Genomic DNA, 26,316 nt, shown 5'->3' with positions numbered 1-26,316 from the left:
GCCCTGAGCCGAAGGCAGACGCTTAACCGCTGTGCCACCCAGGCGCCCCACTATTTTGTGTTTCTAAAAATTATGGGGGAAAACTATTGAAAAGTTTTTTGTTGTATAGAAAGTAAAAATTGAGGGGCGCCTGGGTGGCTCAGTCATTAAACATCTGCCTTCGGCTCAGGGCATGATCCCGGGGTCCTGGGATCGAGCCCCATGTCAGGCTCCTCTGCTGGGAGCCTGCTTCTTCCTCTCCTGCTCCCCCTGCTTGTGTTCTCTCTCTCTCTGGCTGTCTCTCTCTGTCAAATAAATATAAAATCTTCAAAAAAAAAAAAAAAAGAATGTAAAAATTGATGGGGAATCAAGAAGAATATGATGCGGGGCTCCTGGATGGCTCAGTCAATTAAATGTCTGACTCTTTAATTTCTGCTTAGGTCTTGATCTCAGAGTTCTGAGATCAGGCGCCCCATTGAACTCCACACTGGGCCTGGTACCTACTTTACAAAAAATCTGATGTGATCATCATTTCATTAATCTAAGACATCTTCTTGGTATATCAGTATATAAAGATATTTAGATAATACAGGGTAAAATCTATAATAGGGAAATTGGGCAATTTATATGTTTAAGGAAGGCTTAGACAAAGTATTTTATTTTATTTATTTATTTATTTTAAGATTTTATTTATTTATTTGACAGAGAGAGACAGCCAGCGAGAGGGAACACAGGCAGGGGGAGTGGGAGAGGAGGAAGAAGCAGGCTCCCTGCAGAGGAGGCTGATATGGGACTTGATCCCAGGACTCTGGAATCACACCCTGAGCTGAAGGCAGATGCCCAACGACTGAGCCACCCAGGCGCTCCTAGACAAAGTATTTTAGAAGCAATTTCCACAAATCTTTCCTAGCTCCTTCAGAATACCTTTTAAAAATACTGCTAAGGGGGAGGGGCACCTGGTTGGTGTTGTCGGTTAAGCATCTGACTCTTGGTTTCCCCTTAGGTCCCGATCTTGGGTTTGTGAGATCAGATCGGGACTACAGTCTGGCTCTGCTTTGAGCAAGGAGTTGTTTAAGACACTCTCTCCCACTCCCCCCCATTGCCCGCCCATGCTCTTTCAAATAAATCTTAAAAAAAAAATAACTAAAGTGTGCCTGATCGGCTCAGTCGGTAGAGCATGTGACTCTTGATCTCAGGGCTGTGAGTTCAAGCCCCGTGTTGAGTATAGAGATTACTTTAAAAGAACTACTAAAATTATTTTTGTGATGTGAATTTAAAATGTTAAAGTATTTTGATATAATAACTAATCAACAAAATAATGGGGTTTTTTTCTTGCCACCTTTCTTTTCCACAGATGGATATTGTTTATGTGGCTTTTCTGGGTAGAAACTCCACCAGAAAGGAGAGAATGTATATTTAGACAAAGGGCAAAACTCCTTTTAGCTATTATGTTTAAAGATTTTATAAAGAAGGCTCAAGCCAAGTAGGTCATTTAAGAGGGGATTTACAGTGTTTTGAATGAAACATTTTTATAGGAAATTTTAGTTATGGAACACTGAAGCATTGGTACTTTGCAACTAAAATATGTTTTAAGAGTTTTATTTTACTGCCAAGCTAGCTATTAAAGTATTCTGAAAAATAGTGGCACAGAATTACAACATAGTTTTAACTACTGTAGTGAGATTAAGAAATGAGGTACATGCAGGTGAGTTTTTCCTTTTAAATATACCAGATAGAGGCACCTGGGTAGCTCCGTTGGTTAAGTGTCTGCCCGTGGCTCAGCTCATGATCCAGGCATCCCAGGATCTAGTCCCATATGGGGCTCCCTCCTCAGCAGGGAATCTCCTCCTCCCTGTCCCTCTGCTGCCCCCCCCATCGCGCTCTTGTGTGCTCTCTCTCTCTGTCTCCTTCTCTGTCATAAATAAACAAAATAAAAACACCAAATAAATCTCACTCATTCCCTGCCTAATCATGGCATCAGGCATAAAGTCTAGGATTTCATGATTAATATAAGGCCTTGATCTGGAGACTAGGAACTGAAAACACGAGTTATCTGCTCCCCTCTCACCCTTTATCATGCACCTAGATCTGGGAAAGGAAGCCATAATAAATAAATGCTCCTATTTGGAAAGGGGGAGATTAAGAGCCATACAGCATTGTTGCATAAGAAATCTAGAATTCTGGAAAATATTGTGAGGTCTTTCTCTTTTATGTATAAGGAACGTTCCCTTGGTTAGGCGCCAGTTTTCCTGATTCTGTCTTGCCTAAACCATTTCTCTGCGTGGCTTTTAGCTAATCCTGTGACAGTTGTCTACTTTTCAGTATCACCCTTACTTGCATCTGATACTACCCCCATCAGCTGGGTAGTATTGTGTCTGCTTTCAGACTATAGGGTGTTGGGGACCCAAGGTTCCTTTTTTGATATCCAGTAATTTCTCTTGATGGAAGCTATTAACTTTCAGTAATAATAATACTTGATAGCGTGGGTGTGTTTTAGTCAGCTTCATGCTCAGTGGTCTTTTTATAGGACTTTCTCAGACTTTTTTAAATTTATTTCTCCCCCGCTGCCCCCCTCCCAGACATGCTTATCGTATACACTCACCTTGAATTTGTAGGTTTTCCTGAGAATCCCTTGATCTCTTCCCTAGAAACTGTTCATCTGAGGGACCAAGGTAGCCCAATTTGAATTCCTAAGGAAAGGCTGGCAGTTTATACCTTTGATGGATCTTTGACTCCCAGGCTTTTTCTGAATTTGAAAATTTTTTACAAGATGGAGGGGACTTTGAACACTGAAATGCATGGAATTTTTAGATTCTCCTTTTGTCATTTGCTGTTTTTAAACTCATTTCTTTGTTGATGTGCCCTATTAAATTTATCCTGATAACAACCCACTCAAGATGCTATTCTGTCTTGAAGCCTTTTCACCCAAAGCCACTGAATTATCTTTCACATTATCACAGGTGACAGTTTTACTCCATTGTATAAAAATATATTAGGATTTTCGATTTCTCAGTCCCAAAGTCAATGTCACATGTTTTAAGTTTTTACGTAAATTTCTGTATCCTTGAGCTTTTTGCAAAGGCAGTGTATGGACAGCCTCAAAATAGCGGTAGCTTAATGAGATTTCTCATTCGTGTTCTATGTAGGTTAGGCATTGGCCATGGCTATTCCACACACGTTGTGGAATACAGAGCTAAACTACGTAAGCCCTTCTTAAAGTTTTGCTCTCCACCATGAGAATAGGATGTATGTGATAGTGATAGCTTTTTTGCAGTGAGCCCTGAAATGAAAAGATAGTGGAATAGAGCCCAGGAAAGCTGAAACCATCTCATAATCCTCATGTAAAGTAAGAAATATTTGATATAAGCCGCTGAGCTATTTGTAGTTGTATTTGCATTAGTTGTTGCTTATGTTAACACATTCTAACTGTTTACTCATAGTTTCCTACCGTGCCTTCACTTATTAAAAATGGAAACTGTCACTATGGAGAAATCTGTTCTTCGTGAAAGGTGGTGTGGATGGACCACTGGGAAAATACTTGTTTGTAGCAAGCTGTGTGGTTAAGTCTGTGGCAGTCTGCTTTGGTATTGTTCAGAAACCCTTGAAATACTATCCCCATCTCTTCTGACCTTATCCTACTCTTCTTAACTATGTTTAATAATAATAAAAAACGGCTGCATGGTATTCCACTGTATGTGCAATTCTTAACATCTGTCTCGGGTATGGATATATCCTTTTAAAAACATTGTCATCTGTTCTATACATGTGCAAATTTATTGGTTAGAATACATTGCTGGAAGCAAATTTGCTAGTTCAGAGGGTAATTTGGATTTTTAATAGCTGCTCTTAATATCTTACATTTCCTCTTATTTCCATTGAGGGGATATTTGGGGCGAGGAATTGGTATCTCTTAAGAGCCATGGTAATGCTTTCTCTGTTTGAGTTGGTATTTCCATCTCCATGAAATTATCAAAATATTCACAATTGTGAAAATATTGAAGAAAGTTTAAATGATTTTACATGCATGCCTTTTCTTCTATCAATTAGAAATTAATGAAGAAACCCATGTGACATTTGAAAATAAGCATAGCCAATGATGGTTATGTGACAAATTTTTAGAGATTAAAAAGTGAATTTTCTCTCTTACAATTTAATAACCTCTTAAGGGTTCAAGGAAGCCGTTGTCTGGTAGGTGGTCACTGGATTTGGAACTGAGATACTGGACTAATTATTTGACCTTTTACACCATCATTTTTTCCTTCGTCAAATGGAATGGGTTGGACTAACAATCTGAAGTCTCTTCCACCTCTCAGATCCGTTGATATAACTGTATAGTTTTTGAAAATCTCAATGAAATTCGTAGAATGGTAGAAAGATTGCTTTCTAAACCACTTGTCCAAGCTTCAAGTTGTATTTTGTTTATGGGATGGCTTTAGTTGAATGTATATACCATAAAAGTAATTATTGCATAGCACAGGCATCATTTGATTCTCCTGGAGCCTGTCATCGTGCCACAAATCCTCATCTATTTCTGCTGTACGAGTTGGCATAAAGATCATCCAGTACTTATATTAGGCTTACTGAGCAGTTTTGATAGTTTTGACTTAGTGATGTCTGTAAATCCATTGGTGATGGGAATGCTTAGTGTTAGTGAATTTAGCACTGTTAGATATTATGCTTAATTACCATATATTTTACCATTGTATGCATAAGTTGGGAGCCTTTTACCTTACAAAGTATTTCTTTGAATTCTAAAGTGATCATATTTGATCATAAGCAGTTCACTTCTTCCATTGTATTTTTCCCAATCTTTGTACTTTTTAAACCTGTTATTCTTAAAATTACGTAGAATATAAGATCCAGGTGTCTCACCCATCTTACATATTGCTGTACCCCCACACTGAAGAATTATCTTGGCACGTAAGATCATATTAGGTAATTTTTTTTCAGCAAATAAAATTACAAAAAACTTGGAAAACCAAGGGAAAAATCACTTTATTTCCGAAACGCCACTGTAATTTTTGTATTTTCTAATTTATATGAAAAGGATGTTGTTTTCCTTTTATGATTGGATGGTAAAGACTTTATTATCTTTTACTAAAAGATACATTAAATTTGTCTTTAAGTAAAAAAATTATTGCTTATTGTTCTCTGAAATACTTGGTTGGGAGAGTATGGTTAAAAGACATCTAATAATGATACCTTAAAAATCATTTTCCATTGCTGTATTCTCTAAAATAGGGTAACTGAAGAAGACAAAAGTAAGAAAAAGGGACAAGAAGAAAAACAACCTAAAAAGCAGCTTAAAAAGGATGAAGACGGCCAGAAGGAAGAAGATAAGCCAAGAAAAGAGCCAGACAAAAAGGAAGGGAAGAAAGAAGTAGAATTCAAAAGAAAAAATTTAGCTAAAACAGGGGTTACATCAACCTCTGATTCTGAAGAGGAAGGAGATGATCAAGAAAGTGAAAAGGTACAATGTTTATTGAATAAAATATTTGTTCTATTTTTAGTTGCCTATGGAGTTCTTATTTTTTACCTAGTAAGGTTTCAGTATCTGAAAGTATGTGATTAAAAGTAAAACTGAATTTCTCTACCTTTTTTTGTAAGCTTGAACTAGCTGTGTTAAAAAGTATATCTGAAACTTTTAGTACATTCTAAATCTGTGCCACCGTTTCACAATTATAATGTGGAAATCAAATGTTCTATAATAAACTTCCAGTAACCCACCTATCTAGAAAAGTAGAAATTAAGTCAAATGGACTGTGACCAGTGAAGGCAGATATAAAAGAGGTGCATTTATACATTTTTATTATTTACTACAATGAAATTCTTAGCACTCTATTTAGTGTACATTTTTTCAGTGGTATTTTATTTGAATGCCACAGTTTAGGAATTTGATTAAAACTATACTTCTTTTTGTTTAGAAAAACACAAGTATTGTGTGTAGCCTTAGAGATCTACAGACCCAGGTTGTGTATCTTATCTTTGTTTTATTTCTTAATAGTTTCTTTAGAAGCCAAAAAATTTTAGTTGGATAGCTTGAGCAGTGGTACTTGTCCCATAGCATAGAGGCAAATAGCCTGACACACATACTTTTATTCCCCGAATCCTCAAGGGCAAGTTCAGTTTAGATAGCAACATGTATAATTCTGAGTTTTTTTTTTTAATTAATTAGTGATTTAAGTATCTGTTCCTTAAGAAAATTAGCTGCCTTTTTTCTTCTCAAGATTATAATCCAAAAAGCACTAGTCACTTGATAGTTAACTAAATTCATCCTAATTCTCAAAACAGAAGAGAAAAGGTGGAAGGAACTTTCAGACTCCTCATAGAAGGAATATGCTGAAAGGCCAGCATGAGAAAGAAGCAGCAGATAGAAAACGCAAGCAAGAGGAACAGATGGAAACTGAGCAGTAAGTATTTTTTTATTCTAAATTTTGATTTCCTTTTTAAGCTAGCATGAAATTTTTAAATGATAGAATCTCGTTTTCCAGACCGTATGAAGCCTTTTAGAGAAGTGACTTTTCCCAGGTGTTAGAAAAAAATCTTCAGTATATGATGGTAATCAGGTTTCAGGCCTCATTCTTTGCTGAGTAAGAGGATGAAATTCACTGAAGTAATCACTCTGAATTATTTTTAATTTAAACTGGAAGCGCAGATAGGATTTAACTGTTAGTGGCTTTGCTGAAAATGTCCTCATCCTCTACTATTCACTTGTTAAGTATTAAATACAGAAAGAGCGGTGGTAATATGTTGGAGGAGAAAGAATGAAATATCCTTACTTGTCACATACCTGCAGCAGGCCACTCCCAAAAGACCAGCAAACAGAAGCACAGTTGGAAACCCAAGAAGGCCAGTAAACCAAGGCTGACAGGGTTTGCACTAGGTGTGTGCAATATAAACCAAGTTCAAAGCTGATTTAAGATCAATATGTACAGACCATGGCGAATTTTTTCCCCCTTCAATTTCATTCCATAAAGTAATTATTAGAAGGAAAACCGCACTGGCGATGATTACACTTCATGTGTTTATTACATTTGTTTTCCTAGTTATCTCTATACTGTCACTTCTGAATTCTTCTTTGAAAAGCATTTTGTGAAGCATTTATTCTAACTAAACTTGGTTTTTTTGTTAACGGAGGTGACTTTAAACATGGCGTAGGTCACTAAGACAAACTTAATGATAAGTAGTGAATTCTTTAATTTTGTACTTTCTCTTTATAAAATACATTTGTGAGCCAAAAGTTTCTCTACAAGTATGGCGTTTGATTATCTGCTTTCTTAGTTTGGAGGATGATTATATAAGCAGTTTCACCTGCTTGAGGGGAGTAATTTAAAAATTTAACTAAACCTCAGAAATGTTACTCCCTCTATTCTGTTATACTTTTGACCATTTCTGTAAATTAAAGTTATTTTTTGTTACCTATCCTCTTCTATCCTTTCACTGAAATTTGTTGGACTGTTTGTTGCTTTTAACTTTATTGTGCTCCCCAAATTAAGATACAAAATAGTCGTTGCTTAGTACATCTAGCCCAACCCTTCTTCAGTATCTCAGAGTTATCTTTATGTGTTTCAGTTTCTTTTTGAATGTCCTCCGAATGTAACTTTCTCAAATTCTAATATTTGTGTTTTCTTTCCTTCTCCTGTTATTACAAAACTTTGTACTTGGACAGTTTTGCTCTGTAAAGCATTTCAGATGCAGCTTGTGTGAAATGCATTATGCAAAATAAAGTTTATTGTATTGTATTCCCAGCCAAACAACATGTAATCTACAGTAATAAAAAATATATCTCATTTTGGGCTCAAAGCATTAATCCAGTTACTGAAAAGAGAATACAAGTGGAGCATACAAGAGATGAAGATCTTGAGACAGACTCATTGGACTGAATTCCCCCCTCCCCCCCCTTGATGGAAGAATGTTGCAGATTCTAAATTGAGGACTTCATTAATGGCATTATTACTGTGTTATGATTGTAAAAAAAAAAAAAAAATTTTCCTGTAAGGTACACACTACATACTAAGGTCGGCCATCATTCCTGTTAAAAGTTTTTTACCAAGCTTAAGATGAAGCTTTGTGTTTGAAAGTTAGAAGATGGTGGTTGTACATTATTTCATTTAGAAAATATAAAAATTCATTTTGTTTTGAAGCTAGGTGTTAAACTGGAATAGCTCTTATACCCCAGAGAATGGGGCAATTGTGCCCTTCCCTTGACATTCCTTTGTTGTTTAATTCTTTAGAATCTTAATTGTTTTTTTAATCCTGAGAGATTAAACAGTAGACTTGTTAAGAAAACAAAAATGAAACTGTAACCAAAATTTTAAAATAAAGTTTTTTTAAAAAAAAAAAACCTGATTTTTAGATACTGTTTTGTTCTTGTCTATTTCAATTGGTTTATAATAGGGCCCGAACTCAAAGCCAAGGTACTAGAAATTAAGAATTCATTTTTAAAATGGTTATTTTTGTGATTTGCAGTAAAACGGTACCTTTTCTTTTGTGAAATGGTATGTAAATGTTAGTGAATGTCATTTAAGTTTCATATATTGGCCCAAAAACCCCATTTTAATACAATAGTATCATCTTTGAACAGTCTGTTTAACCTAGAAACTGAAGCCCTCCACTTATCTACCCTTTTGGAGATGTGGGAAAAATTAATTTTTGACATGCTTTTAAAAATAATTGTGATGTAGAACTCATGTTTATAGGCATTTTTTCCCCACTGTGGTCTGTTTGTCCATTGATCCTGAAATTGGGCCTTTAAAGAATACTATTTACTGTTGGAAAAGAATTTCACCATGACAAGTGTTAAAATTATTTGTGATGCCACTGAGAAATTAGATTATAGCATGTTAATTTTTACATGTTTTTATTTATATTTATAATAACTAATACTAATGTGGCATTCCAGAGTTCCATGAATTAACAGTCAATTCCTTATGATCTAGGCTGTTAACTTTCTATCTTAAAAATTTTTTTAGTTTTTACATAAGGGATTGTGGGCATTTGGTAATCAGTCACAAAGTTCCAATGTTTTGAAATATCTGTGTTAACATTTGATAGGCAGAATAAAGATGAAGGAAAGAAGCCAGAAGTTAAGAAAGTGGAGAAGAAGCGAGGTTAGTTATTTCACTTTCTAAGATTACCTAGAAAGGAAATTATACACTCAATTTTTCATGTATAGGTTTTAAAATCAGTCATTTTATGTTCTTAAATCCTACAAAAGTGCTTTTCAAATCCTTAATGGATTCTATAGACATTATATTTGAATATAAAATCAGGTGCACTTGCTAAGAACTTTTGATTCCTGTTTTACTGCTTATTATCTAATGGTCACATTTTGTAACATTGCCGAAAGCTAGACATTCTCCCGTTTTTGACACATCTCATAGTTTCAAACGGAGTTTCTATTTCTGGTTCCATGTATATGGTGAAATAGCTGTTTAAGGACTGGAACAGAGGAGTTTATTAACGGGATACAGCCTGCTTATTTTAGAAACCGATACAGCTAGACGGTGATTGTTTTCATCAAATGATGAATGTTGCTTTCCTAAATATTTAAAATGGCAAATAATTTCTTAGTGAACTAGGCAGATTATGAAGAACATTTTTAAAAATTCAGATGTCATTGTGCTTTGCTTATTAGATTTATACAGAAATACTGGTTTTGGAAAAACTATTTACTGTGTTTCAAATTTTAATTTATAGAAACATCAATGGATTCTCGACTTCAAAGGATACATGCTGAAATTAAAAATTCACTCAAAATTGATAATCTTGTAAGTCTTTAATACCTCACTTAAAAATATAGTACTTTTATAGCCTCGTATTTTATTTTTTCATGTTTTATAGTATGTGTAAATTTTGAAATGGGACTATTACTGGTTCTTTTGTACTGCCTTGTTTGAGATTTTAAAAGTCATCTTTCGGAATAGATCCTATAGGTTGTGGTAATTAACAGTTATGAAATTACTGTTTTGTCATGAAGGATGTGAACAGATGTATTGAGGCCTTGGATGAACTTGCTTCACTTCAGGTCACAATGCAGCAAGCTCAGAAGCACACAGAGATGATTACAACACTGAAAAAAGTAAGTGATCTTGAGTCGTGCAGATTTTTTTTAATTTCCTCATCACCACTTCATAAAGAAGTAACATTTTAAAAATCAGGGAAGAGAATTGTGAGTGTGTATTTTGTTTTCTCAGATTCGGCGATTCAAAGTTAGTCAGGTTATCATGGAAAAGTCTACAATGTTGTATAACAAGTTTAAGAATATGTTTTTGGTTGGTGAAGGAGATTCTGTGATCACACAAGTGCTGAATAAATCTCTTGCCGAACAAAGACAGCATGAGGAAGCAAATAAAACCAAAGATCAAGGGAAGAAAGGGCCAAACAAAAAGCTAGAAAAGGAACAAACAGGTATGTGGTAATGAGTTGTTGGCTGGGACTGCTTTTAAAAAATGGCTTTGATATATAATTTCATTAATACTTTCAGGTTTCATAAAGCACTTAGAAAAAACAGAAGCTAAGGTTGAGCATTTGTGTTTAAATCACGGTTATAATCAAGCTTAAATTAGCAGTTGCTGTTCTCTTTTCACTTAAATTAGGAATAATTTGACACAATAGTAGACAAGAAAGGAACTTCCTGTGTCCCCATCACTCAGCTTCTGTAGTTTTCAGTACATGATCATCATTCTGTTTTATCCTCATCAGGTTTCTCTGTGAAGCAAATTCCAGATACGCTATTTCAACAACAAATATTTTAGGATGTACCTGTGATGGATTCTTAAATAGAAGCACAGTATCATTCAATATCAGTTCCCCAATTCCATGTTATTAAATGACTTAGGAGTTAGGTATTTTACTTATTAGGGAATGATGATATAGGTCTCCTTAAGAGATTTCTTAGAAATAAGATTTACAGGGATGCCCTCCTCATTTACTTAGGTAGGATACAAAATCATGTTAATTTTGAATAGTACTTCTGACACTTTGTTGTAAAAGACCAAGAAAAAATACAAAGTTTTACTGTGATGCACATTTTTATAAGAAATGGAATGATAAGATTAAAAAATCCCCCCCTCGGGGCGCCTGGGTGGCACAGCGGTTAAGCGTCTGCCTTCGGCTCAGGGCGTGATCCCGGCGTTATGGGTTCGAGCCCCACATCAGGCTCCACTGCTATGAGCCTGCTTCTTCCTCTCCCACTCCCCCTGCTTGTGTTCCCTCTCTCGCTGGCGGTCTCTATCTCTGTCAAATAAATAAATAAAATCTTTAAAAAAAAAAAAAAAAATCCCCCCCTCTTGGTGCCTGGGTGGCTCAGTTGGTTGAGCATCCGGCTGTTGATTTTGGCTCAGGTCGTCATCTCAGGGTTGTGAGATTAAGCCCGGTCTCTGCTTGAGATTCTCTCTTCTCTTCCTCTGCACCACCCCCCACTTGTGCACACACACTCTCCCAAATAAATAAAATCTTTAAAAATCCCCCCGTGCTTGTACCCATAGATGTATATATAGTAACCCTGCTATTAGTGGGTCTCATCTACCCAAAATATTAGTGTAATTACAATACGGTGTATTAAGTATTAGAAACTTTAGGGCCATGATTTAGTTTTTTATTTTATTTTGGCTCTTTAGAGGACATCTTAAAGTATTAGAAGCTCTAACGGTTTTTCCATTGGAACCTTTTGAAAGGTTCAAAGACTCTAAATGGAGGATCTGATGCTCAAGACAGTAATCAACCACAACATAATGGAGACAGCAGTGAAGAAAGCAAAGACAACCACGAGGCCAGCAGTAAGAAAAAGTGAGGACATGTTTTAATGGGTCATGTATATTTTTAATTTTTAAATCACATTGCTGTTCCAAGGTTATTTATATAAGGATATTCTGATCATTCAATTCCTGAACTCAGGAAACAAGATAGAAATCAAAAAGGCAAAAAACAAAAAACTGTAATTTACAATTAACTTGCCTGTATTCAAAGGGAATAGAGCTAGATAGTAGGAATCTAGTTCAAAATATTCTTCTTTGGAGTTCTTTCACTGATACAGCTTTATTAGGGACCTTACATTCGTCGTTTCTTGCATTGTGACAGGGTAATACAAAAACGAGATCTAGAATCACAGGCTATTTTGTAGGATAGCCTCTGAACAGTTGTTGAGCTGTAATTACCCGAGTCTTGGTTTGTTCTGCACATTTGAAGGACTTGGAATAGAGCATCCCTTCTAATTCTGAAATTCAGGGAAATCTTCTCTGTGTCTGTGTCATCCCCTCTCTTTATTAAGGTTTGTAATATGTTGATATTACAGATACAACCTTTTGACATGTTTATTAAAGAGAGAATTCATTTTAAAGCTGGAAATGGTGGAAAGGCCCTGGCCCATGATGCTTCCCTGAGTTAGTTTGCTTGATCCGAATATTACTTTAGGAAGAAGATACAACATGGTAAAATAAAACTTTGAACAAAAAGAAGTCAAGATTATTTTTGAAAATATTTTGATGATCTTAAAAACAATGCAGGATTTATTAATGTGTTTTCTGATCCCCATGAAAGAGAAAAACCCCTAATCCCAGTTGACACGCCTTTCTTTCCTTCCTTTAGGCCATCCAGTGAAGAGAGAGAGACTGAAATATCTCTGAAGGATTCTACATTAGATAATTAGGTTGACATACCTGGAAATATAAAGAACATTTGACAAGTTTGTAATGGTTTTCATTTGAAATATTTAGACTGCTGAAAGTTTTAAATTTTTATAAGCATAGGTTTTGATGTTGAAAACTTGTTTTGAGGGAGAAAATCCCTTTATATTTGTTTAAAAGTAATTAAACATTATTGCTAATTGTACTTGTGCAGTATTAACAGCTACATTATTCAGTAAATGTGAGGGGAGAATCCATTTAGGAAATGTTAAACTGCTTTTCCAGACATTTGGTTGTAGCATAATTTCAATTAGTGTGTGTACGTTAATGTGTAATTGATAGTAGAAAAAAGTTACATTTTTAAAACTGCTACTTGTATAAACCTTTCCTCTTTTCCCAGATAATGTGGGTTTTGTGCATAGTTTTTACAAACCTTGGATTTACCGGACTGTCTTTTCACTGTTGGTGGGTTTTGTAGAAGTTATGCATTTTTATGGTAGATAAAATGTTACTTCTATACAAGTACTCACTCCTTTTATCAAAAGTTAATTTTAATCTCACAGTCTACATTGTGCTACATTATCCTGCTGCTTTGTAACAATTTGTGGTCCGTATGCCTTTTTGTATGACAACTAGATATCCAACTGACAATTCTACAAGGTACAAACTCATGTTAACTTTTGAAGGTAATTTAGTGTTATGGCTGGGAATTCCGTGAAGTCACATGCCTTTCCTACAGAAAGCCGACAAGGTATGTTTAGGAGCGAATCTGGCTTTAGCGTTCAATCACCTAAGACCCTTTACAGGCACTAGTAGCTGAAACTAAAAAGTAAATGATAAAAGTTTATTTTTGAGAACTGTCTCGCGTTTCTGAATTTTTAAAAAAGTCACACTCATTCAGGAAGTCACTAAGTATTTTTTTAATTGGGAAAAAAAATTCCATGATTCTTATGCAGTAAATAGTAGAAGTAAATGCTATATAAGAAAACTAACCTATTTGAAAACATGGCTGTATCAGAAGGGGATTATTATTTAGAGATCCTCTATGTGACAGAATTGTAAGGAGTAGAAATATATGTTGCTCCGAGGCAGTTAGATAACTAAAGGAGTACTTTAATAGTCTGTATATTCGCATATATGGACTAAATCAGGGTAAACCAAGATTAACGAAATTTAAGGGTAACCTACCAGATAGCATTTCTAAGACATTTTGATTATTAGGTCAGTTGGTGGTTTTCAGTAGCTAAAAGACACTTCTAATGTTTTGAAACTATGAATATGGAGAAAAGGCTTAATACTAGTGTTTGCATGTGACATGCATTGTTATGTTTTGACCTCTCAGGTAATGGTTTTCATCTATAAATGAAAAGTTAGAATTATTTCAATAATTGGGAGTTTTGCTTTTTGAGAGGTCTTACAATGGAACTAGGACCCACTGTTTTGAGGGAACTATTGATATTACATTATATCTGGTCCTTAACACAGTTTAAATTTGGACAGATTTATTCTAGTTAAGCCATAAGTGTCAACATTGTAAACCTGTTTTGATTAAAGGATTTTTCTATCAAACTCTACTAGTAAATTAATTCTTTGCTATTTACAAAAGTGTTTTTGGAATTCTGGATTTGCTTCCAAGGTATAATTTCTTGATTAACTTGGTACAGAGGTGGTGTTGTCCAGGGAGATAGGGTAACTAAAACTAGTAAGCTCAAAGTTATTTTTTGTTCACCCTCTTTTATTCTGTGACCCAACACATCAAAACAGCTTTACTGAGAAACCACAGAATATTCAACTTCAGTATAGCAGCATTCTGATCGTTTATGTATGTACGTTTGGGCTGGCCTTGCTCGAAACAGATGATTAATATAGTGCGAAAATATAACTGGCCTTCTATTTTCTGTTGGTCATAAGCTGATTCACAGGTAACTACCACTGTCCGAACTCTTAAATAGTAACAAATACTAAGAACTTTCAGGAGCATTTGCTCCATTTAAATTGTGTTAAGACAATTTAAATGAGAGAGCTAGCAAGAGAAAAATGTTTTCTTCTTTTGTGGGGACATATATAAACCACCCATTTTGTGCTTTTTTAAACCACTGGCTAACATTTAAAAGAGGAAGTTATGCATGGCCCTGCAGAATGAATTGATGAAAGCTTTCTTAGCTGCTCTGGAGACATTTCAGAGGTATCATCTGAACAACGTATAAACAACTTGACAATCTTAATTAGACCTTCTGCTATTACATCCTGTGGTTTCAGATAGGATGATCTTTTTTACCCAGTTTTACCGGCACACACTTACCTGATTGAAGATGTCAGGTCAAGATGCGGTCTGCCAACTAATCCTACATAAGAGCAGGGGCTTTTACAAGGCTCTGTGAGGGCTTCACTAACACCTTATTTTGTCCCATTGATCAGAGAAACGATGATCTATTGGAAATAGCAAACCCATAATTACAAACCTTAAGAAATGAAGCTGCCATATAGGTAGAAATGTTTTCATATTTGTGCTATGAAATTCTTTAACCTTAGAGATAACAAAGACCTTATGTGATTTGATTAGGAGCAGGTAAAGTTATGCTTACAGGATACCAAAGACTGAAAAAGATATTTAAAGAAACCTAGATATTGCTTTTCTAAATATGTGATTTTTGTGTATATTCATTATATAAAAATCTCATTTCTAACTACAGAAGACACTGATTAATAAGTTCATTACCATATTTGCTTTTCATTAGATAAAATGATACATGTAATTTAGGTCATGTTTAATATTGAAATTTACAGCTATAAAAATCCCTAATTCAGGACCTCTTTTAGGCCTGTTTCAACCTTGGAGGTCTTTTGACCTGAATTTGGTGGGACAACTGTGTAACTGATTAATTAATACATGGGCAAATTCTGGGAGTAACGAGGTTATTATTATTAGCCTTTCTTCCTCTAGATTTCATGAGGGGAAATGATGACACGTATTCGAGCCTTTTCTAACTTTGGTGGAAAAGTTACCCTTGAGAACGAACCAGCAGGGTAAGATTCTTAATAAATGATAAAATAAGGGGTGCCTGGGTGGCTCAGTCAGTTAAGGGTCTGCCTTCAGTTCAAGTTATTATTTCAAGGTCCTGAGATTGAGCCTGCATCTGCTCCTTGCTCTGCGGGAGCCTGCTTCTCCCTCTGCCTGCTGCTCCCCCTGCTTGTGCTCTGACAAATAAAATCTTTATATTAAAAAAAAAAAAAATTCACTAGCAGCAATATTTTGACAGTCTTTGTCCACTGAAATGAATTGACCACACACGGACTAATGCTTCTGTTAGGACAGACAGTACAGTGCAAGTTTTGGAATTCACTGTTTTGAGTATGAAATGGAAATGATAAAAAGTACACACCTGAAACATTTAAATAATTTGGAGAGAAAACGGAATAAAAAGACCCTTGCATACTAATGCAAGACCTACAAGGAATGCAGTTTAAAAATAAAGGAGATGGGCACCTGGGTGGCTCTGTCCGTTGAGTGTCCAATTCTTGATTTTGGCTCAGGTCATGACCTCAGGGTCATGGGACTGCATTCTGTTGGGATCCAAGTCAGCTTGGGATTCTCTCCCTCTGCCACTCTCCCGCACACTCACTCGTGCTCTTAATAAAATCTTTTAAAAAGACAATCATTTTTACCTGTGGAACTTAAGGAATTGGGTAAACACGGTTTTCTAGCAGAATTTTTAATCTCTTCAATTTAGTATCATTAGAAACATGAAAGTAAAAATTTAGACGGTAACATAAGCCAGCCATGGGAGGCACTTCATTATACCGATCCTCTGGTGTATTTACTGAATCAGTGAATGAGACCATCACTACACATACCAGAAACAGGTGCTTGTCCTCTGCACACCAATCAATCAACTTAATTGGATATGTAGTATTTAAGTCCATAAAACGTTTCACTGCCAATCTTTTAAACATACAGGCTTAAAGGCTTCATCAGTTTTTAATTTGTATGATAAATATCTGTTCTTAGCCATCCAGGGAATGTGCAACTCAGGTGAATTTAAATAGTACTTTAACACATTTAAAAGGAACTATTTTACAGCATTCTTCAAAGTCTTAAAAATAATGAATTTTCCACCAAAAATTTTGGGAAAATATTTCAATATAGACAGCTATAATTTTCTGTGATGATCTGGACCTTGGAATTCATCTAAGGTGTCCTTTTGCCCAGAATGAGAGAAGCGAATAGAGTTGTCAGGATGAGGGGGGCCAGAGGAATGAAGAGCTGGACCAGAAAAACTCCTGTTTTTGCATATGGAATACTGGGCATTACTGTGCCAGAATGAGTGAACCAAGCTAGCAATCCACAGGATCTTGACTTCTTCCCCTGTCCCAGTGGTCAGATTACATAAAATCTATTTTTTTTCCTTTTTAAGATTTTTTTTTTAAAAGATTTTATTTATTAGACAGCCAGTGAGAGAGGGAACACAAGCAGGGGGAGTGGGAGAGGAAGAAGCAGGCTCCCAGCAGAGGAGCCTGACATGGGGCTCGATCCCAGGACCCCGGGATCACACCCTGAGCCGAAGGCAGACGCTCAACGACTGAGCCACCCAGGTGCCCCTCTTTTTAAGATTTTAAATAATCTCTACACCCAATGTGGGGCTCAAACTTAAAACCCTGAGATCAAGAGTTGCATGTCTACTGACTGAGCCAGCCAGGTGTCCCAAAATCTATTTTCTTAATCATAAACAGAAACAGAAAAAATTATAATCAAGAAATGAAACTTCAATTTAAATGTTACTTTTTTGAAGATATGAGTATATACTGAAGATCTATGTTCCTTATTCATGTAGTGAGTCTCATTAAAATTAGTATGCCTGCTAGTTTCTACCAAAAACAAAACCTAGTATTACAAAAGAGCCCACCAAGGGATCCAATTATAGAATAGCTATTTTTTTTTTTAAGATTTTATTTATTTATTTGAGAGAGAGCACAGAGGGAGAATGAGAGGGAAAAGCAGACTTCTCGCTGAGCAGGGAGCCTGATGTGGGGCTCAATCCCAGGACCTTGAGGATCATGTCCTGAGCCAAAGGCAGACGCTTAACTGAGCCACCCAGGTGCCCCTAGAATAGCTATTCTTAATACTGTATTTGTTAAATCTACTTTTATTCTTCTCCCTCATTTTTATATTTGAAGGATCTTCACCTTGGAAGCTTCATGGTACAAGGTGTAGCTCTCACATTCTTCAAAGAATTTTCAAAACACTTCCACCACTTGATGTAGCATTAACTGAATTTTTCTAATTTATAGATTAGCAAAAAGTACTCTGGACACAGAAGGAACAGGCAAGCCACAAACTGGCCAAAAATCAGAATACTTGAATCTGACAGGATCTGTATTCAAAAAATATAAAGCACTCCTACAACTTAAGATAAACACACTTAAAAATGGGCAAACCCAGTAAATAAAAACCCTATTTTGAAATAAATACTAAAATAATATATTTCTAAACACAAGTTACTTTATAAGAAAACCTGTAATTAAAAAAAAAAAACAAAAAAACCCTGTGATGTCAACTTTTACACAGGTGTGGGTGACTGATTATTTCAGGTGGATCCTGTTCCTCAGTGGCATGTTCTGGAAATAAAGTAACCATAAAGTAACCATCCAAGAGGATGGATGTACACAAGGTACATTTTTTGTTATTATTAATTAAAGGTTCCAGGATCAACATAAGGATAAGCAAGGAATTCTCCTAGTTTGTTGCCTTCTGAATCATAGTGGAGCATCCGAAAGCAAACATCACAAAAGAAACATGGGTCCTCTGGTGCAAAACTGTCATTGTTTGTCACCCATCTGTAATTAAAAAAAAAAAAAAAGATGTACTTTATTACAATCAACTTTCTTAAGCTTTAACATGTTATGAGCTGTAGTAATGTGTAAATATAACATTCCCACCACTGCCTTATCATCCTATCTTAATACACTGTAATCCTTCATACAATCTTGTGTATATATATAGATACAGTCATATCACTACCAATACTTTGCAAGGCAAAAGGGCAACAGAAACCCTGCAGAATGCTGTTTCTCTGAAAGACTTCTTAAAGGTAAGTAGAGAAAAATATAAATCCATATGTGAAAGCATCCTACACTTTTGATATGACTTACCTATCCTCCAAGTAACTGTTAAAATGTAATAGGCCATCTTGAAAAACTAATAGATGCTACAGGCCTGATGAGCTTTTGTGTAACTTATCTTTTTAACTGGTAAATTAGTCCTGGCTAATTTGAAAACTCCAGGTGTTTTATCTAGAATTCAGGATAAAATGTTATAGAATGTATAGAGTGTATACAAATGGGAATATGGGCAACATTCAACTGATACTTTGTTTTCTGGCCCAAGACTTTATTAGTCGCGGGAAGATGAAAGACTGTTTTTCAGTCTGTTTCAGTCTGCATCTCTTGGTCTATTTTAACATTCCCTGATTTCCAATTTGATAACTGATTTATCATGTTTTCCTACTGGTCATTTAGAAAAGCCTATTTGGGGGGAGCGGGAGAACCCCCCCAAAAATCTGATACATAATTATTCTCTTTTCCTCTGAATTTTTTGACTCTAATCCACAGTTAAAAAACTAAACGTGAAGTATCACATAAAAATTTTATGAAACCATTATTTTGACCTCATCGTATATATTGAATGCTGTATTATTTTTTCATGGAGGAGGAGCCGTGGATGAAGCTGATTTTGTAAACTGCAGAGAAAAAGACAGCATGGCTCCCTGATGACACTGACCCAGCTCTGGACTTCCACTATACAGAATTCATTTCCTTACTGTTTAAATGGAACTCCTAATCTGCAGCACTTACCTACCAGATAAAACCATTCCTATTTACACCCCCAAAGTGTAAGTCCTCAGATTCAAATTCAAAATAGGAAACACTGAAATACCAAAAATCGAAGTACTTGACTATTGAAAACCAGCAATTCTCGAAGAAAGAAATATGTATCACTCACCTGGCTGTGTACATTTTACAAACAAAACATTTTCTGGTCCACAGCCAGTGCTTCTTGATAAGAAGGGGATAAAGTGTCCTATCCAAGCAGTCATCACAATGTGCAAGCCTTTTGTACATGAGAAGTAAACGAAGATATTAAAATGCAAATTGTGCTCTCTAAAGAAATATATCTGTACCTCAATATTACGAACATAGTAGGTATTTTTTTCCTCATAAAAGACTTTGGGTCTGACCAAATTGTGGTCTACAAAAACACTCCTAAAGATCATTTGGGCTTAAACAATGTTTTCTTTCCTATAAACTTCCCAAAGCATTTTACGGTCATGTGCTCTGGGACTCTCAGGGAGAAATGTGCACAGCAGACCTTGAATGTCTTCTATCAGAGAGCCCTGGCTTTACCCAACACTTAATACCTTTTTATGAAACACAGTTTGAGGAGCTATTTTATCTAGTTGGTTACTGTCCTCTTTATTAAAATCTAAATCGGACTCCTGGTATAATGTGAATTGACAGAGGACTTTCGTTTTAGGTATCAGAATTAGTAAACTGTAAATGGAAGTCAGTCTCCACTATGCCACGAATCAGCTGACTGGCTGTGAGTAAATTCCTTGACCATGCTGGACCTTACATTCTTCATCCAAAAAATGAAGGTCCCGGGCCATTTTAAAATTTGATTCTTACTTTTTGTCTTTTAGTAAGAAAGCATAGCAATATATCAACTTCATATCAGAAAATGATTAATAAACTTCTAAGAGTTTACCAACTATTAGACTATGGAATGGTACCGAATGATTAAATCCACCTGAAAGATAAAAATGACTTGTAGTCTACGGGCGCCTGGGTGGCTCAGTCAAGCATCTGCCTTCGGCTCAGGTCATGATCCCAGGGTCCTGGGATCGAGTCCCACATCGGGCTCCTTGCTCAGCGGGGAGCCTGCTTCTCCCTCTGCCTCTCTCAAATAAAATCTTTTTTTAAAAAATGACTTGTAGTCTAAATTACATTTACAAATTCTTTAAAGGGCTCTCGCCTGACTCAGTCAGTAGAGCATGCGACTCTTGGTCTCGGGGGTTGTGGGCTCAAGCCCCACACTGGGGGTAGGACCTGCTTAAAAGTAAAATCTTAAAAAAAAAAAAAGTGAAATTAAATCTTTAAAAATCTAAAAATGAAAATTCCTTAGGAACATCCCACGCTGCAAGTGTTTAATAAGCATGAGCTGTTTTCCACATTGCCTTGAGTTTAAGGACTGATGTTACTGCACAGTAAGAACATTCAACTAAAATCAGAGAAAAGTGGATTGTCTTCCATCTCATGCTAAGTCCCAAGCACATCCCCCCCAGTGAAAGAGCGGGCAGCATAGCTTATATAAAATTTAACACATTAGCAAAGAAATGTATGTAATTTTTCAAATGTATATAATTCCTACAAAACGAGGGTTTCTGAGCTCTCCTGGCCCCCCTGGCCCTTTGCTTCAGCCAATCTTCTTCCCTAAAGGCCACTGTTATGTATACTTAATTGCTTTTAAATTTACCTCCTTGACATCCCTCTACAGAGCCCAAATAACTTCGGTTAAATATTTAATGTTCACATGATGCCAAGTTAACATCACTACTTACACCTGAACTCCACGACTGACCGTAGGTTGCTTTCGTTGTGTACCACGTGGTGGTCATGCTATTAGCCAGGAGCGGCCTGCCAGCGGCTTCTCCCAGGTCTGCATGTCCTTAGGTTGCAGCGCACCTGTCGCTAATTCAGTTCCGTGCTTCCTGACAATGAGGACCACGCTCTCCGTGTGTTTATGCACCAGTGGGAGGCCTGGCAGTTCTAGACATCCTTCGTGACTTCTCCACTGGGCTCTAGTCTAGGGACGAAGCTGTTCTCTAGGTCGGCTAGACGGCCATCATGCTGGCATTTCCCTTTCCCCACATTATCTCTTCTGCTTTGCATTCATGTTTTTCTTTACTATTTTTTTTTTAACATTTTATTTGTCAGAGAGAGAGCACAAGCAGGGGGAGCGGCAGGCGGAGGGAGAAGCAGGCTCCCCGCTGAGCAGGGAGCCCGATGTGGGACTGGATCCAATGTGGGACTCCATCCGAGGACCCTGGGATCATGACCTGAGCCGAAGGCAGCCGCTTAACCAACTGAGCCCCTAGGCGTCGCTGCATTCCTGTTTTTCTATTTCAAGGTTTACTAAGAGTGAGTGTGAAGTACTTCCTCCGGGAGCTTACTGAGAATGAGTGCATGGCCAGGCAAATTTTGGAGACTGGTCACTAAGATCCCAGAAAAGTGGAAACAGGGACTTTCTGAAGGCAACAGTTACTATTACTGGTATAATAAAAAGCATGGGTGTATCACTGCTCCACAAAACAACATTAAAATGGTCTCAAAATTAAAGCAGGGATGGAGCAGGGCTTATTCCTATATATTGATCATTCACAAATTGCGATTTTCTAAATAAGGAAATGAACAACCTTTTTCATGAGAAAAAGATACAAGCTATACAAAATTATAACAAAATCTAAAACTAGTCCTTATCACTTTATACTTGGTGAAAGCATTAAGACTTAAATTTGTCAAATATTAGAATTACTCTTTTCTTCCCCCAGTTCCCTTTGATTGCCTTAAAATTCTGGCAAAGAGACAAGACACCGAGATACATAGTTGCAAGTTTGCTAAGCAAAGGTGCGACAGGACATACACAGAGATCTATGAAGTGGATGGCTACTGCCTGCCTATATACAAATGGAGACACTTATTTACAGATTTTTAACCCTGTAATCAAGTGTTTCTATTATAGATATTCCCCAAAATAAAGACAGAATACAAACGGACGGAGAGTTGGTCAGTCCACGGAAAGCAAACAATTTTGCTGCTCCCAAGCCAAGCTGCAGGGACTACTTTCATTCCTCTTATTAAAAACAAAACCAAACTGCCTCTGCTTTTATACTGTGAAATAAAAGAAAAGCAGAACAAAACATCATGTTCTGAGTGCTGCCACTTACCTTATGTCAGTAATGACAACAACATGTTCACAGTCTCCCTGGTGACAATATAAGTAAGGAAAACCCAGTTTAATACACAGGTCATTGAAGGTGAAATCTTCCATTTTAGCAGTCTGAAATTTCCCATAGCCTCTGTCGTGGGACTCTGACCATTCAACGATAGTTCTGAAGGGGGGAAAAGACAACGGTATTTCATTAAGCCACAGCAACGTAAAAATACAGAACACGGTTTTTGACTGCAAGTATTTCATAAAGCCTGGCTCACTCAATAAACTGGACAGTTGCCACCTTGAGGTAAAAATCTCAGTGGTTGACATATGCAAATATTAAGAACTCTGAATGTGTCTTTATCCATTAGAGCAACAGTTCTTAAAGTGTGGTTCCTGAAGTCAAAATGATCTTTGTGATAAAATGTCAATAATGCCATTCATCTCATTTTGTTCTGGAAAACAGTTATTTTCCCCCTGAATTATTAATGTTAACATGTAATGGGATTAAATTAGTTAATATTTAAAATATTTCTTAGTTTCAGCTTCTAATATGGTAAATACTGATAGCTATAGCCCACATAATCAAAAGCTCTCTGGAGTCCTCGATTATAGTATAAAGGAACGCTGAAACCAGCAAGTTCGAGAACTGCTACATTAGAATACAAATGCAAACGGCTATAATGAAAGAGAATGTATATAAACACTCAGAAACAATATACATATATAATCTAGTAGCTAGGACACTGATAGTAAAGGTATGGGCTAATTAACATGACTATGAGCTATAGATTTTTCATGTTATATATTCTTAGCCATATATTTACATAGCCATCTAGGGCAAACAACAGTATATACTGGACAAGCAGAAAAAATTGTAAGATTAATGTATTGCTATCATCTAAATATGAGAGAGACTAATAAAGTAGTTAAGTGGGATGTAAAGTTTCTTAGATTTGCTAGATATATTTTTTTAAGGAGGCTCCATACCCAAGCTGGGGCTCAAACTCATGACCCCCGAGATCAAGAGTTGCTACTGACTGAGCCAGCCTGGTGCCCCAAGCCTTGCTGTAATTTCTAAGACAGCAGATAACACAAAATTTTGAAATGGTCTGTGGAGCTCTTTGATAAGAGCTCTTTTACTTCTTCCTGAAGTAAAAATTTTGATTAAGTTACGAATACCTAGACCAACCAGATGAAACAACTGAATATATTTTAAAAACTGAGAGATATTTCTGACCCCAAAACAAACAAAACAGCCTAATAAAACAATTCCTTGGCAAAGACCCTTAATGGGCCAGTAACATGATTTGTGGAGCTCTATTTCAAGAAGCAGAAACAGGAAAAACAGAAGATTTTTGAGAACTGTACCTGCTCAAATCTCTGCACTCGGGGTATCTTTTATCATTGTAAAATGTCCCTTCAAAATAAAAGAAGGCTGATTTGTACAGGTCCTATAAGGAAACAGATGGCATTGAAAGAGTCTGCTATTAACAACTGAAAAATTGCTACCAATTCAAAATCTATAGGTCATAAAACCACACTAATATGCTTTACAGTCACTTCATGCACCCTCACAGGATATGCTTAGCTCATTAATTTGTTTACTGTTTACTATTTAATGGGAACCTCCTATGTGACAAGCATTATGCTATTTACCAGAGATGAAAGTGTAAACATCTGATCCTTGCTGCTATTTTCAGTGTTATCCTATCGTTGTTTTAATCATCAGGTCTGATTTAAATTTGTATATTCTGAGGCTTGTGAAAGGAACCTAATTAGAAATGAAATAAACGATATTATTCAATTATATGAATACAACGCAGTGAGTTATTTTGGATACCAGAAGCAAAAACCAAAAGTCACATGTTTGATATTTCCTCAGCAATAAATGATCACAGAGTTATGTTTTTCTGTTATTTTTTAATATTTTCAGTGCACTCTTTTAAAAAAAGATTTTTGTTTATTTATTTGAGAGACAGAGATAGCGAGAGAGCATGAGTGGGGAGGAGGGGAGAAGCAGGCTCTCCGCTGAGCAGGGAGCCTGATGTGGGGCTCGATCCCAGGGCCCTGGGATCATGAACTGAGGTGAAGGCAGACATAACCTACTGAGCCACCCAGGCGCCCCTCAGTGTACTTTTATAAAAATTCTCCCTTCAAATTTTCAATAATTCTTAGGCAGACTTTGAGCATCTATTCTTACTCAAGCAATCCTGCCCCAGAGTACCAGAGTAGTCACACACCTGATCTGAACCATCAGGTTTCTTAACTTCCAGCCTACCAGACTTTCCAGACGGGTGTCTCTTGATCTTCACTGCATAACAGAATCATAGAAACACCAAAGACCAAGTTTCACCTCAGAGCCATTACATGAGAATCTCTCAGGATGTGGCCCAGACACTAACGTTTTCCCAAGAAGCACCGTTGACTTGCTCTTCACAGTATCCTGACAATCAGACCCCTGGGGGAGGGTCAGAAGACCTGTGTTCTTTTTCCTAATCTGTAGACGCATAGTCCTCAGACCTCGGGCTCCTCACCTCTATCTCTGCCACGCTGACAGGACCGTGAAACTCCAAAGCAGTTCATGAGCTGTAAAAGATATCTAAGTGTCAGGTATTAAGAAAATCTTACTCTAAAAAAACTGGATTTATCTCCTCCCTTGAGGCTTCCATTTTTCCTTCTTCATTCCCTCATTTACAGCTTATCTGGCAATGGCATCAGGCACCCTTATGAGACCAGCTGTGCTCTTCTCCTTGGCCGTCACTCTGCTCCCTGACCCTGCTGCTTCAGGTAACGTCGGAGTGAAGCCATGACCTTCTTCCCAGGTGCTCGCAGAGACAAAAGGAGAGTATGGACTAGAATGCCACATGCAGCTGCTGGTAACACAAACGCTGCCACTACATCTACCTCTGGACATTCAAAGAGGTAAGCTAGGGTCGAGAATAAAGGTTCTGAAAGAATACTGCCTTATTTTGGAAATGAAAACAAAAGTTTCATTTTTTTTTTCATTACAAAATGGTTCTACAGAATTTAAGGTGATTTAGGCAACTTAATGCTTTTGGTTGGCATAATTATTATTTAGAAGGGGAACTGTTTTCCATCTAAATCTGAAGTCATCCACTAATAACTTTTCCTTGTCTCAGTATACAAACAGAAGATGTGAGCAATCTAAACACCAGGTGATTTTGATTTTCAGTGGCAACCAGAAAGCCTCACTAATAGAGTTTCCCTATTTTGTCGTAGCTGACCAGCTTTGGGGAGGGGAAGATTGCCAACAATATGGAAAACCTAGTGTAAGAAGTTACTTCAGTTATGTACCTAATGAAGCCCAAGTCTACTGTTACTATTTCCACTTTATACACAAAATAACTATCGGGAACTAAGATGATCATGTGAACCAAGTCATTTATAGATAATTTTAGGCATCAGCAGTTTGTTCTCTTGCTAACATTCAAATCAGCTATATCAGAATTTCAGAAGTAGGGGCTCCTGGGTGGCTCAGTTGGTTGGGCGTCTGCCTTCGGCTCAGGTCGTGATCCTTGAGTCCCAGGATCAGGCCCCACCGTCGGGCTCTCTGCTCAGTCGGGAGTTGGCTTCTCCCTCTCCCTCCGCCCCTCCCCACAGCTTCTGTTCTCTCTCTCTCTCTCAAATAAATAAATAAAATTTTCAAAAAAATTTTTTCAGATGTATTCCTAGGATCTGCTGTGAGAACGTGGTAATGGG

The 26,316-nt window shown here is 36.8% G+C and overlaps 2 protein-coding genes across 9 annotated transcripts in view; one reads left to right on the top strand and one right to left on the bottom strand.

Annotated features, from left to right (window-relative positions):
* The window catches only part of PSIP1 (PC4 and SFRS1 interacting protein 1), a 43,733-nt gene extending 29,559 nt beyond the window's left edge, over window positions 1-14,174 (top strand). For 2 of the 5 annotated variants that reach the window (XM_002915934.4, XM_019796085.2), the window contains 8 exons: window positions 5,221-5,449; window positions 6,271-6,389; window positions 9,034-9,089; window positions 9,679-9,749; window positions 9,959-10,060; window positions 10,176-10,389; window positions 11,658-11,769; window positions 12,568-14,174. In XM_002915934.4, the coding sequence (XP_002915980.1) occupies window positions 5,221-5,449; window positions 6,271-6,389; window positions 9,034-9,089; window positions 9,679-9,749; window positions 9,959-10,060; window positions 10,176-10,389; window positions 11,658-11,769; window positions 12,568-12,628 (964 nt within the window). In that variant the 3' untranslated portion in view covers window positions 12,629-14,174. Of the gene's footprint in view, window positions 1-5,220; window positions 5,450-6,270; window positions 6,390-7,648; window positions 8,324-9,033; window positions 9,090-9,678; window positions 9,750-9,958; window positions 10,061-10,175; window positions 10,390-11,657; window positions 11,770-12,567 lie in introns of those variants that run through there. The other 3 variants (XM_034663931.1, XM_011220648.3, XM_019796086.2) reach the window with 3 other exon arrangements.
* Window positions 11,761-26,316, bottom strand: part of SNAPC3 (small nuclear RNA activating complex polypeptide 3) — a 42,401-nt gene continuing 27,845 nt past the window's right edge. Inside the window, exons 6-10 of one of the 4 annotated variants that reach the window (XR_004626463.1) lie at window positions 23,965-24,047; window positions 22,607-22,771; window positions 19,606-19,713; window positions 17,790-18,440; window positions 14,905-15,035 (exon numbers count right to left, since the gene is read on the bottom strand). Coding sequence is in view for 2 of the 4 variants with exons in the window: in XM_034663932.1 (XP_034519823.1) it covers window positions 18,293-18,440; window positions 19,606-19,713; window positions 22,607-22,771; window positions 23,965-24,047 (504 nt within the window). In the remaining 2 variants the exon portion in view is untranslated. Of the gene's footprint in view, window positions 12,639-14,904; window positions 15,036-17,267; window positions 18,441-19,605; window positions 19,714-20,532; window positions 21,371-22,606; window positions 22,772-23,964; window positions 24,048-26,316 lie in introns of those variants that run through there. The other 3 variants (XR_004626464.1, XM_034663932.1, XM_019796088.2) reach the window with 3 other exon arrangements.

Source organism: Ailuropoda melanoleuca, chromosome 7 (assembly GCF_002007445.2).
Source record: "Ailuropoda melanoleuca isolate Jingjing chromosome 7, ASM200744v2, whole genome shotgun sequence".
Taxonomy (NCBI): Eukaryota; Metazoa; Chordata; class Mammalia; order Carnivora; family Ursidae; genus Ailuropoda; species Ailuropoda melanoleuca.
Note: the sequence above shows the minus strand (reverse complement) of the source record. Positions and strands in the feature narration are given on the sequence as shown.